General features: G+C 36.1%; 1 protein-coding gene across 2 annotated transcripts; it reads left to right on the top strand.

The window, feature by feature from the left end:
• The first annotated feature begins 1658 nt into the window (after window positions 1-1658).
• LOC131159805 (stress response protein nst1-like) lies at window positions 1659-13528 on the top strand. Of its 2 annotated transcripts, none has more exons than XM_058114978.1 (4): window positions 1659-1868; window positions 2042-3704; window positions 4227-5305; window positions 13136-13528. In XM_058114978.1, the coding sequence occupies exons 2-4, from the start codon at window positions 2199-2201 to the stop codon at window positions 13254-13256; spliced, it is 2706 nt and encodes a 901-aa protein (XP_057970961.1). In that variant the 5' UTR covers window positions 1659-1868; window positions 2042-2198; the 3' UTR covers window positions 13257-13528. The 2 variants fall into 2 exon arrangements, with proteins under 2 accessions (XP_057970961.1, XP_057970960.1); XM_058114977.1 differs by having other exon boundaries at window positions 13133-13528.
• The last annotated feature ends 548 nt before the right edge of the window (window positions 13529-14076 follow it).

Below are 14076 nucleotides of genomic sequence, written 5' to 3'. Positions count from 1 at the left end.
AACACATTACTCATAAAAAAATTTCTACTGATTATTTTTTTGTCAATAAGAAAATTCATACTCGATAATGCAAGTTGACTATTCAAAATCACCTTTCTTTTTTTTTTTTTTTGTGTAGTTTTTATTCAAAATTATGTACTTTTGCAGCAAGCCCATCAAAGTCATGCCATTTTACTGAGACCCTATTATAAAATAAATTAGGTATCATCAAGTACTTTTTAATTATAACAAAAATCCAAACTTCTAATTAATTTTTACAATTTGGGTGTTAGATTATTATTTGTGCTGTAATGTGAGAAATGTGTTGAGAATTCTACTTGTGAGTTTGTCTCATATTGAAAAAATTGAATGGATTATAAGTGCTTATATACGTGGTTGAGTCTAACAACCAATAAATTTTAATTTTTGAATCAAGTTAGTGCTCACTCATGTGTATCAAGCCTATCAATTGACTCCTCCGGTACTATCAAAATGATGGACGTTAAAAATTTTACATGCAATATACACATGATATAATAAAAATATTTTAGGACTTTCATATATAGAAAAACCGGCATAGCTTTTATATATATATATATGGTCCGCTAGGAAAGGAATTGAATGATAAAAAATTTAAAACATAGCTATGGTCTAGTTTAATCTTTTTACTATATATGTTTATAAGAACCACAAGTAATTTATACACAAAATTCATGTGTCAACATTTGAAAATTAGTCAATAGAATTTTCAAATGATAAAATCATGCTAGAAATTTATATTCTCTGTATTTGACATAAAAGAGATTTATATTTATTGTGCACTACACTATGTTTTTTAGTAAATAACAAAAGAGCAAAAGTTTTTTTTTTTCTTGACATGCTATTGCTTACACTATAATTAAAGTTTTATTCTATCCAATACCTTAAATATATGCGATTCATATGCAAGCACGCTTGCAAAAGTAATTATATGAGGTTATGAAATTATACCATATAATATGTGTTCGAGCGAACCATTTACAAGGTAATGTTCATTTGACAAGTAAAATTTCCATCATATATGTAACATCAATTGAATATATAGATATTTATCACATGGCAACACTATTAATAATGTATTTTAAATCCCATACTTTTGAAATCTATGCTCTTAGACCAATCATATTTCAAATGTTATTTTTGATGGTATAAATCATTTATTTTCTATTACAACATGCTTAATGATTTTTTCAACAATATCTTACTTAATATAACCTAACTATAAACATTATCTCCTTTATAACCTATCAAATTAATATTTCAACATTAAGATCGAACTATGGTTATATTTATGTGTATGTTATAAATTTATTTTTAAAATTTTGGTACAATATTGGAAACAAAAATTTAAAACCATGAATTTTAATTTAATTAAATTTAAATAAATTTTTCTATGAAAGAACTTGTAATTTGTCCAAAATCAAATTCTTGAACCCTTATCACATGTAAGCATGATGTGGACCATTTCTAAACATGGGATGGTATCATTCAACGTGAGCTGAAACCCAACCGCCAACAGCTAGGGTCTAGCGGCTCTAGCCCACGGCGTGAAACCCGGTTCGATTACAAAACCGGTACAGACCCGGTCTGGAATCCGGTTCAGGGGTTGCTTATATATGTCGCGTTCTTATCGTTTTAACATTTTCTTTCTCCGTCTCTCTTATCTCTTTATTCGTTCTCTCTCCCACTGTTTCTTCTCTGGTAATAACCAACGAACGAACGAACGAAACGAACGAAACAGCGACGACTGCTTCGGCTCGAACCTATAGCCGACACATCTCTTTCTCCATCTCCGTCTCGGCGCCGGCACGAATCTGGACGATATTTCGGTCTCCATGGCCTCCAAATCCGTAAGTCCCCAAACCCCTCATGCATTCGACTGATTGATTGCTTCGTTTCGATGTTTCCTCGTGAACGGAGCTGCAAGAAACGCTTTTTCAGGAATCTTGATATGTTTCTCCGTTGTTTTGTGTATTGTGCCTTGATTAGTTGATTGATTTTCTGTTCTTGGATTGATTATTAGGTCTGGAGGATTCTATTAATCGTTTGATCCGGCTAGGGTTAGGGTTTTCGGTTGGGAGTTTGATTTGCTGAGCTCTGTGCGTGTTCGTGGTTCTAGTCTTGGTTTGTTTTTTGGGGAATTGGTTCATACGGGGGAGGTTGGCGTGGGTTAAAGGATAATGTGTATATTGTGCGTGATTCAGAAGTGGTCTCGTCGGGTTGCTACCATGCTTCCATGGTTAGTGATTCCACTCATAGGGCTGTGGGCTTTGTCTCAGCTGTTGCCACCGGCTTTCAGGTTCGAGATTACATCGCCCAGGCTGGCTTGTGTCTTTGTGCTCTTGGTGACCCTTTTCTGGTATGAGATTTTGATGCCCCAGCTGTCAGCTTGGCGGGTGCGTAGAAATGCACGGCTTAGGGAGAGGGAGAGGCTTGAGGCTATTGAATTTGATAAACTTCGGAAGACAGCCACGCGCCGCTGCCGCAACTGTTTGACTCCTTACAGGGATCAAAACCCAGGTGGAGGTCGGTTTATGTGTTCATATTGTGGGCATATTTCAAAGAGGCCAGTTTTGGACTTGCCTGTTCCGCCAGGAATGCGAATTACTAATGCTGGGATTATCAAGGATTTGGTGGGCAAGGGTGGTAAAATACCAGGTGGGAAGATGTGGTCTGATAATGGTTGGATATGTGGGCAAGATTGGCTGGAGAATGGGAATTGGGTTGGTGGCTCTTTTGTGGGTAAATCTTCTTCCTGGCGGAAGAATGCAGGTGGATTTTTTGTTGGCAATAACCAGTGTTTGGCTGAGAAATCCTATTCAGGTGTTGTTTTTTCTGCCTGCAAGCTGTTAACTTCATTTTTCTTGAGCATCAGGTGGCTTTGGAGAAAGATATTTAGAGTTAGCACATCTAGGGATGATGCTTCATCTGATGCTGAACGCAGGGGGATGTTAGCTAAGAGACCTGAGAATGGTGTAAATTTTCACGAGAGTAGAGGGGAGAAGGCTCGCCGAAAAGCTGAGGAGAAGAGACAGGCTAGGATAGAGAAGGAGCTTTTGGAGGAGGAAGAGAGAAAACAGAGGGAGGAGGTTGCAAGGTTGGTGGAAGAACGCCGGAGACTCAGAGATGCAAAGTTGGAGGCTGAAAAAGATCGTAGTAAAGGATCTGCTCATGCCAAGGAGAAAGATAATAGGAAGGAAGCAGAGAAGAAGCGCCAGGAAAGAAAGAAGGAAAAGGACAAGGGGTCTAGTAAGAGCAACTCTGATGCAGAAGAACTTGAAAAAAAAGCATGTAAGGAAAGTGAGAAGAAACGCGAGTTTGAAAGAAAGAGTGAGATTGATCGACAAGAAAATCAGAGAATTGGGACAGAAAATGTCAAGGGCCATGGCACCGAAACGGGGCATGGGTCAAAGAGTATCACTACAAACAGTTATAACAGGGGAAATGCTGGAACTAGGTATCTAGATCGTATGAGGGGTACTTTTTTATCTCCTTCTAAAGCATTTAGTGGAGGGAGTTTCTTTGGAAAGGGTGCTAGTACTGCTGCTACTGTTTTGAAAGAAAGCAAGGCTAATGGTTTTATAGATCATGTCCAAGCTTCTGCCAATAGGAGAGATTTGTGTCCACCCGACCGTGTAGCTGGGAAATTAAATATGAATGGAGATGATAAAAATATCCCTCGTCCTGTAAGTTATTTTTCTAATTGTTTAATTTTGATGTACCTTGGCTTATCATTGTTTATGTATATACTTAAATAAGGCATGGAAAAGATTAGTATATTTAGTCTTATGCTGTAGAATAGATGACGGAGATGATGCCATATTCCCGTTTTGAACATGTTCCTCATGCAGTGCATATCCCCTGAGGCCCTTAGATCATCTAAACGAATTCTGAATATCTTAGTGTCCAATTATATGATGCTGAATTAGTGGGTGGTGTAATTTTGATTTAGCAAATACAAGCTTTAATCTGATGACTTTGATTCCTTTTTTTGATCCTTTGCTTTCATGCATATTGGAAAGTATATTTCTCTCCTTTACTGCTTCATTTTTTTTTTTTAGACAGTTTGAGAAGGAGGGCGAGGTAAGCATTTGCATCTCAGTTGGCAGAATTTTTGTTCAGTGGGACACATTTCATGATATCATTGTCATTGAGAAAGTTGTCTGATATATTTATTTTAGTTTAACAAAGTTGATTGTGTATGGCAGGTGCTGTCAGAACCACAGCCAATAACGGCACCTAGAAAGTCATGGCAGCAATTATTTCGGTCATCAGCTGTTGCCCCATCCTCTAACGTGAATGTCATAAGCAGACCAAATGTTAAGTTCCAAGCAGAAGTTCAAAGCCCACAGTTAGGGGGCCAACCATCATTAACACAATCATATGATAATCCTATCAATTTTGGGTTGCCGTCACCATTTACTCTTCCAACCTTTCCAAGTGGGTCATCTAGTAGTACTGCAGGGTTTCCTTCTGCAGCTGACTCCATCTTTCCTCGTGTTGGAGAAGCACCTTGCAATTTTTTACCAGAAGACCCAGACATTTTTGAAGACCCATGTTATGATCCAGATCCTGTGTCATTGCTTGGGCCTGTTTCAGAGTCACTAGATAATTTTCAGTTGGACTTGGGAGCTGGTTTTGTAAGAGACATTGGATTTGAAAGGCCTCATGCTCTAAAGAATATAGCTGCTTCTTCTGAAGCGAACAGGCCTTCGCCAATTGAGTCGCCAATATCACGATTGCGAGCTTCTGATGAAAGGCAAGCTCATTCTAATCGGTTCCAAAATACCCCAAAGTCCCAGCATGTGCACCCTTTCTCTATGGATGATTCATGCAATGGAAATGACAAGGGAACGTGGCAGATGTGGAATACCTCTCCTCTTGGTCAGGATGGTCTTGGTTTGGTTAGTGGAACAGCCAGCTGGCTTTTATCCCCTCCCCCAGAATCGAACAGATCAAACAAGGAAGATATTGTGCATTCTCAATCTCATAAAACCATGGCATCACTGTTTGCAAAGGAGGACCAAGTCCTTCCTGGCTCACATTCTCCTCAGAATATTTTTCTTAGCAATGGCCAAAACAATGGGATGTTTAGTCCTGTTACTGGTTCAAGTGATCATGATCCATGGTTGCAGAATACTTTCTTTCAGCCTCTGTCAGGTGGTGAAAACCCTTTCTCTCTCAATCCTCAGGAGGAAACTGCTCAGAATGAAGTGGTTTATGGGAGTCCGAGTGGATCAGTGGCAAGCCATCCTTTTGACCTTTCTCCAGGCAATTGTTGGTCCAAGTGAGTGCAATACAAACTGAAATTTTCTATGTTTCAAATTGATATATTCACAATATTGTTTGTGCGTATGAGGCATGTCATGTGACTCATGTGCTCTTAGATGTGGCTTGCGTCATCCTTGGAACATTTAAGAGATTGATAAAAATAATATATATGGATTTATATTAACCTTTTTTTAATGAGCTGTAAAGATACTAGATTTGTTTTAACATGTATTTTCTACTTTTTTTTTTTGGCTCATTAATAGTGACCTGCTTGTTTTAGCAAATTAATATTTTTTTTCCTGGGAAACTTCCTATTCTCAAATTATGTTAAATAGAATTAAGAAGATATAATTTGACCTCCTTCCCATATTTTAATTTATGTTGACATCTGTTGACTGCTAACCTGCCTTCTCTTCCTCAATTGGTTTGCCAACTTCTTTCTTGCATGAGGGTGCATGCATTCACCCCTCCACCTCTAACCAAAATAACAAATAAGTAGATCAATAAATAAATAATAAATAAAGCAGTCAGTCATTTATGCTACTTTTTCTAGCATTAGGAGTGGCAGAAAATTAGTTTTCAGTGGGGTCCTTGGTTGGATGGCTCTTGGGTTGCATGTGATCGTTGGCTCAACCAAGCTGACCCCAGATTCAAGAAAAACTTGTCCTGCTGGAATCATCTGGGTTTTGAATTGTAAAACTTGAAGTGCATTTGAATTTTCAGTTTCTTTGTTAAATTGTGTATAATCGGTCTTATAATTGTGTAATTTCTTTTTATATCCATTTATGCAACATTTTATTTCATTTTAAATCCAGCATGTTATCTTAGCAGCCAAAATTAACCAAAACAGGTTTCAGATGATCCTGGACGCACAATAACAATGAAATGTGTTGGACCTAGGATTGTTAATGGGGTGGGCTGAGGCTGCCTAAAAGCAAGCCCAATCTCAGCCTAAAGAAAAAAGACCAAACTTGGTCTGGTTGTTCTGGGACTGCACACTGCCCAAGCTCAGCCCAAAGCTTGTAGTGTGCTTCAGGCTGAACTTGGACCAACTCATTTATAGAAATTCTGACTAGGAAGCTGCAGAAAATGCTCACAGGCGTGATTCTAAGCACAAAACTTTCATTTTTTTTTATTGGAAGTGTAGAGTTTACAGAAGATTATTCCTTTTTTTTTTTTTTCCCTCAACAGGACAATTTTTTTCAGTAAATACATAGTGTGCATTAAAAAATAGTAATGTTGTTCAGGTCCTTCAAGATAATTTTTTTACACTCTAATTCAAGCCTTAAAAAAAAAAAAAAAAGTTATGACCAAGCTCTCACAAACTCATAAAAAGATCAGCACTGAATTTTCGGCTGAACAAATTGGCCCTTGTGCTAGCTCAGTCCAGTGGACTATAGTTAGATTTGAACCAACAAATTGCCACCCAAATCTAAAACCACCGTCTAGCAGCTGTTGTTACATGCCTCTGTTGGATACAGTGGCACATACATGCACCAATGAAAGGGGCTTCCACTGTACAGGAACACTGTTCCAGAGTATGTTAAATCTACCACTTTCTGTCCTGAGACCTATCACCACCAATGCGTGACACCACAGCATCACATTTGCCTTCAAGGCATTGCCACAATATCTCCACTTCTTCTACCTAGTCCCTGTGAAACCCACAATGTAAATTAAAGGGAAACTACTCCAAAAATAGACATGTGAGAGTCTGTCTTCAATAATTATGGTCGGTGAGGTATTGTGCAAATGAACAAGTATCCTGTCCTAGATTCTGCGGAATGGCAAAAGAGGATTCATGTAGTCGACCCCAACTAGTGGAACTTAAGGCTTGGTTGTTGTTGCTATTGTTATGCTGCACATACTCATGTTTATGGGCGCCATGTATGGTACTCCTTCGAGACACTGTATATCTATCAAATACAATGTATACTTGTCTGTAATTTTAAAATATATTTTTAATGTCCAACACTTTTTGGCACTCAACTGCTTCTCTAAAGCTTCCTTAATGCGCTCTAGACACCTGTAATAACCTATGGCAACAATATTTTTGAAAAGGAACACCGTTATTATTTTATTTAAACTTATAATAAGACTTGCTGCATTTACCACCGAAGATGTGACATATTGGGAATTTCTATGAGAAGAAGGGAGAGGAAGAATTGAATGCAGTTGTGTTGGGTTTTTTTTGCCGATATATAGTTCTATGTAATTGTCAAAAACTTAATATTACCATACATAGAATGTTTATATTCAATATTTTAATGTGTGTGTACGTGTGAACACACTTCTTGCCATGACTTGCTATGTTTTGTCCGAATTTTAAGGATTTGTTGCGTTCCCTTGTTCATGTTGTGTCATGCCTGTTCCCTATATATTTGTGTGTCATATGTGAGTGCATGCACACATGCATGTCTAGTTGTTAAGTCAAGATTTGTTTGAATTGTCAAATGAAATCCTAACTGTGGATTTAAGTACTAACTCGAATCCTAAGGTTCAGCACACAAATTCTCTAAATGCTAAAGATTAGTTGTAAGTTACATGTATATATGTAAAACAAGCAAAATGCATTAAAGAAATGGCAAAAAATATATATAATAATGATAAATGATCATGCCTTGATATAAATCCATGCCAATCTATGTATACATGAAAATTATGTTACTTAATAGAAAATTAAAATGTTAAATAACTTGCCTTTGAAATATAGAAAACCTTCGTATCCAAATACCTCCAGCTTCCAATTAGAGGAGAAACAAACAAATGAATACCTGATGGTATTTTCAAACTCTTTAGAACAAGTTTGGGAAGCCTAAATTTTAAAAACTAAATGATTCAAATGAAGGGTACATATTGGTGGATTTTGTTTATTTTAATTCTAGAGGCCATTGGGGAAGATTTTTAAAGCCTTATAAAAATGACTGCCTTTTTGAGTTTTTAGATAGTTATGTTTGGAAACTGATTGAACGTGTAATCGGCCTACATAGATTTAATACATGAATTAGAATATTCAAATTGAGAATCGTATAATTTATGATTAACTCATGCTTGCTTCGATTTGCCTTCCAAATCAAATTTGTAGGCTAGTGAATTGACCCAATTGCATGATTTTGAAATTGTGTGCACTCATGCATCCCTTCTCTCTCTCTCTAATTATTTTTGGTGTTTTGGGGTGGGGCAATGGGGGCATTTAGCAGAGAATAGCTGAAAATGGAAAGCCCCACTTTAGAAATCAAAAAAGATTAGGTATGAAAGGGGTTTGATCCCTTTGAAGAAATAGGAATTTAGAGACAGGTTGACCAGTCTACATGGTACAAAAATTAACTTATGGATTTTTTTTTTAATATTTCTGAGTTAATCGTATTTGATATAAAATGAAATACCAAATGACATTTTAAGACATTGTGGAACACATGGAGCTATTTCACATGTATATTGTTTATTTTATGGTGAAACTGTTGGAGCATGACTTTAATGTTGGCATAATTTAATTACAGTTGTCTTTCTATGGGGCCTTATGTGAGATTAGGTGGAATGTTTGTTGAAGCAAGCTTTCTATATGGGAGTTAATTTAATAGAGCATATACTGCCTTGTGGTCCTCACATGCATGAAGTAATTTTTTGAGATGTTTGATGTATTTCTAGTGGTTTCCATGTGTTTTTTGTTGTCTCATATTAGTAGAATTCTTGCCCTCAAGTGAGACGACTACTTCTCGCCTAGGATGATGCAATAAGATATGAATAGTCGCAAAATGAACTTATTAAAATTAATCTAGCCAATCTAATGGGACATGCGTACGTGCACACATGTGCATGTGAGGACATTGTGCAAAAACTTTACGAGAGTTTCATAAATAGTAACTAGTTTAAACCCATTTTAATAAAATTCATGTTTGTAAAAATCATGAATGTGATTGTAGGATCTTACAGTCCCTAGATTCTACTTTACCAATACAATCCTAATACAATATAGAATGGAAATTTTTCAGGGCCAAAGTAGGATCGTAGTTGGATCAGTGGGACCAGTATGATCATAAGATCTTACAAAAAAATTATATTTTTAAATTTTTAGTAGTTACTCGTATTCTTGGTGTTTGTCCTGTATAATTTGTACAAGGACTGGACAATTTAGGCAGTGATTTGGTACTTCATCTAATGTTAATAACAAAATTGACTCAAATTTATTTTCTTAGATTAATAAAGATTATTAAGTGGTTCAAACTTCAAACATCAATACTTAGGTTGAGGATATAATCAGATATTTAATACACATGCATTTGATGATATGATGATGGTAACGATTATTTTGGTGACGGGCTTGACGAAGTCATCCCTAATCTGGGTGATATTGATGAACTAAATGTCCTGAAGGTCGACACTAATGTTAATGAGCTAGCTTGACAGTTTGGGTTTTGTTATTTATTTGCTATTTTTTTTTATTAGATGTCCATGTTGTATAGTTGCTTGTTGAATAATTTGTATTTATTTTTATTTTTATTTTTATTTTATAAATATTGACCCTTTTTCATTATAAGCTAGTTTGTTTTGAGTTAGAAATGTGACAATTTGAACATTTGATCCCTTTGTTACAGGAAGGCTATACCATATAAGCTACTTGTTGTTTTCTTAGTCTTGAGCACATACTAGCCGATTTTTCAGGTTTAGAATATTCAAATTTATGAAAATAGGATATAAATGTATTTTTAAATATTTATTTTATATAATTAGTGGAGTCTTAGAGCCCTCAATCCATTCCTACTATCTGATCCTACCAATACTTCCAGCAATCCCATATAAAATCTTGATTTTAACTTCTTTGGTAAAAAATGATATACACTTTGGAAATAAAATGGTGTATTTAAATCCAATTTTTGAATAGGCATAAGATGATTAAATGGAAATCAGAAATGAAATTAGAAATTAGTAAAACTGGCAAATAGGAAAACTCAAAATCTCAAATAGGGGACAAGGGCGAAACATGTAAGCTATATTGTGTAAGAAGTCGTAGTAGATGGCTAATTCAATGGGACGTTGTGGCCCATAGCACCACAATATGCAGGTGCGTTTGTGTATGCATCTTATTGGGAGGATACGCCTTACATTTATAAAGAATATGTTTCGAATTAATAAAGAATTATGAGGGTATTTTAGGAAGATGAGATGTTCTCTTGAGATAAAGGTAAAAAAAAGAAAAAAAAGAAAAAAGAAAAAAAGGCAGCTCAGTGCACAAAGCTCCCACGTATGTGGGGTCTGGTGAAGGGGCGGACCACAATGGGTCTATAGTACGCAGTCTTACCTTATATTTTTGTAAGAGGCTGTTTTCACGTCTCGAATTAAATTAATACATGATTAACCATTAGATGGGAATTATAACTTACCATACTAATAGATAAGATCATTTTCTATATAATAATTAGTTCTTAGGGCAATTTAACTCAATCACGGGGTTTGGAGTAGAAGGAATGTATAAAATTTAAATAGTTTATTGCAGTTTTGAGGTTAAATGGAACTAAAGTTAATGATCAAGGAGTAAAATGGAAAATACATAAATATGAATAATTAATAGTTGTAAGCGTGTTTGTTGAAGATACGCTATATAGTAGCAAATGAACTAAATTAATTGTTGAATACAGATGCAGAAGAGTAAGTTTAGTCTAATGTGTTTTTTTTTTTTTTTTTTTCACTTGTTTTGTGGAAAGGTTGAAGAGGGGTTAAAAAAAATTGTTGGTGTACCGTGGAAGTTATTAGTCTAATAGGCTCTCCTTGTCATCCATCCACTGAGGCTGTAAACCGGTTCAAACTCATCTCTGAAAATCCATTTTCTTAGCAAAACTAAAAAATTATTTAAAAAATTGCCCCCTTTGTTTCTGATGTATTTGGGTGAGCCCTCATTGAACTCCTTTTGCTATAAAAAACTTCACTTATTAAAAAATCAATTGCTTTATCTTGAAGAATTTGTTCAATCAAATGACAACTACCATCTTTCCCCTAAAAGTCCAGAATCAATTTACTGGAAACTTTTGTTGGTACAATTCAGGGGAAAACACTGGGAATTCTCCAGACGTGGGGAAAAAATCCTTGTCCCGCCATATTTTCACATCCCTGGGGAAATTTCCCCTCACAATTCCTCAAATATTGCCTCTCTTGTCATTATCATCCACACCATATTGTTGGGACTCCGCACTGGCGCACTTGGTCCTTCCTTTTTTTTTTAAAATAAATAAATTAATCAATTAATTTTATTTTTTAATGGTTATATTTGCAGAGACTCCTTATATGATTTTATGCTCCCCCTGCCTGTCTTCCATTTTCAAGTTCACTCCTAGGTTTCCTTAAAATGCTCCATGTGTATATTTCCCCCTCCCCCTCCCCCTCCCCTCCCCGTGTCCCTTCTCAAAAATGAAAAAGAAGAAAGAAAAGAAAAAAGAAACACACACAACACACACACACACACACACACACACAGCAATCTTACCTTTACCTATTTTCAAGATTACTTCTAGATTCCTTTTTTGAAGTACTTGCTGACCTTGCTGACCTTAAAGGTCTATTTTGTGTTAAAAAAAAGAAATTTCTATGAGCTCTACTGTTAATTGCTTATTCAGTTCTGATATGTCCGATGTTACTGTGTGCTGTATGGCGGCTGGAAGTGTTGTTTGCCTCTCAACATAAAAACCACATTTTATCATTGTTTGCATTACCCTTCATAACAATGCCAGACTAAATGATGTTATAAGTTCATGATTTACAATCACAAATATGGATGGTTTACAGCACTAGAATAGGGAACTGTTAGATATTGTTGCTGTTGTCAGGGCCATATGAGTTCTTGTTCTCTATATTAGGAATGTGAGCTTCACTTTCTATCTCCTTTATGGGTTATAGAATCTTGTGATATTATTGACTCTGATTGTTTGGTACTTGCTAGAATTCTTAATTTTTGGAAATTTAATGCCTTAAACATTACACTTTTACATAAGTTTTGTTTGTATTAATGAACTTGCATGCTTTTTGGCGCTGATGGATGAGAGGGGAATTTTTATGTTGCAACTGAAATTCCCATCGCCGTCTTTTCTTTCTTTCTTTCTTTCCTTTTTGGGTTAAACCAAATAGTATAAAACACTAAAAAATCAAAGTTACCCTCATATTTGATGGTTTTTGGGTTTGACCTCCTAAATATTGCCCCTGCCTTTATTTTTTAAATTTTCCTGCTGTTTAAAGACCTGAGGTTGCTCCCCCTCCCCCACCTATTTCTTTTTGCAGTCAAAACAAACCGGTCAATTGTGTGACTCAGCATGTTTGATTCCTGACAAATAATAGGGTAATATCCCAAAATTTTCAGTGAAATAGTTGTGCCAGCCATTCATCTTAACATTCTTATTCCTATTACACACTTCAACTATGAAAAATGACACAGGCACCACGAAAGCTGCCTTCTATAAAGACAGCCTGGAATGTGTTGTTTCTTGCTGCTTAGCACCCAACATTTTGATCCTTCTAACACAGCGATCCTGTTGCTGTCTTATAAAGGTAACATAATCAATAAGACAGCCATAAAAGGAACCAACATTTGCTTGATTCCTAAATCTTGAGCTTGTTCCATTGCTTTGGAGCTGGATGCTATTTTTAATGTCCAAAATATTGTTGAATTCTGTGGCTTGTGTTGAACTATAGTTTGCCAAATTGGCACCAGAATATTGTGTCTTCCTCCATGCTTTGCTTCACTTCGATCATTTCTCTGTTTCGGTCAAGTGGGCACTGTTTTATTGTTTGGAGTTTTACACTGCTTAAGTTGTGACGATCATTTCACTGATGGTTATCTTATTTTATGTTTTGGCAGCAGAAAGGAGTGGGCAGTGCAAGGTTCAGGGGAAGGAGCAGTTGGGAACTCATCTGTTACAAGGCCCCATATTGGTGGCTTATATTCCACCCCAGATGTACAGTCACTTTGGTCATATGATTGAAAAAAAGAGTTACAAAGTGGCAAGAGAGACTTATGAGGGACTTAAAATTACACTTGTTCTCAAAAAGAGGCAGAAAAAAAAAAAAAAAAAAAAAATCCACCACCATCCCCACCGCGCAGAGGAGCCGTTAGAAAAATATTGAATGCATTGTATCTTCCTTCTCTTCTTCTTTGAAGGGAGATTGATGTTTGGTTGCATGGATAGAAAGTACACCAGTGGCATGCAATGCACCTACTGCATAAGGTAAATGGCTAGGTTTCGCGAGTTATATATTTCCCTCTCTATTTATATATGTATCTAATATATATTTTTAATTTATTTTTTGCTTTTATTTAAGCCTTTCGGCTGGGAGGAGGAATGTATCCTTTTGAGGAAAATTGGATCATTGGGAATCCTCTTGGGGGGAGCGGAACTTACTCTTAGAAGAGTAAAAGTTGGGTATGGAAGAAGTCTCTTCAGTTTTTGAAAGTGCAGGAGGGCATGGAATAAGGTTATGACAGCAAGTAGCAAATCTTTAAAATATGGGACAACGAGAGTCGTCGTTAATATTTTCGAATGATAGTTTTTCTTCTAGAATTTAATGAGACGTTAGTTTGAGTGAGGCAAAAATGTAGTTCAATCAGAATAGAACCCAGCCTTAGAAGCCAGTCTCCTCATGCTGGAGATGTAGTACTCTTATTACATGAAGAACGCAATGCCTCACATATTCAGGATAAAAAACAACTGAATTCTTATTAGCCATGATAAATTGCAGCGTCCCAAATATCTTTGTTATAACCATCAGTCTTACTATTCTTCAAACGAGAAATCGCATGAATGA

This window comes from Malania oleifera, chromosome 7, assembly GCF_029873635.1.
Source record: "Malania oleifera isolate guangnan ecotype guangnan chromosome 7, ASM2987363v1, whole genome shotgun sequence".
In the NCBI taxonomy this organism is placed as follows: domain Eukaryota; kingdom Viridiplantae; phylum Streptophyta; class Magnoliopsida; order Santalales; family Ximeniaceae; genus Malania; species Malania oleifera.
The sequence above is the reverse complement of the archived record's forward strand: the minus strand, read 5'-3'. Positions and strand labels throughout refer to the sequence as shown.

Bases quoted from the DNA above. Each gene is read 5' to 3' on its own strand.
- LOC131159805 (XM_058114977.1), top strand. From the start codon at position 2,199: ATGTGTATATTGTGCGTGATTCAGAAGTGGTCTCGTCGGGTTGCTACC. The intron at 3,705-4,226 runs GTAAGTTATTTT...TGTGTATGGCAG, and splicing joins ATAAAAATATCCCTCGTCCT to GTGCTGTCAGAACCACAGCC. The intron at 5,306-13,132 runs GTGAGTGCAATA...ATGTTTTGGCAG, and splicing joins CCAGGCAATTGTTGGTCCAA to CAGAAAGGAGTGGGCAGTGC.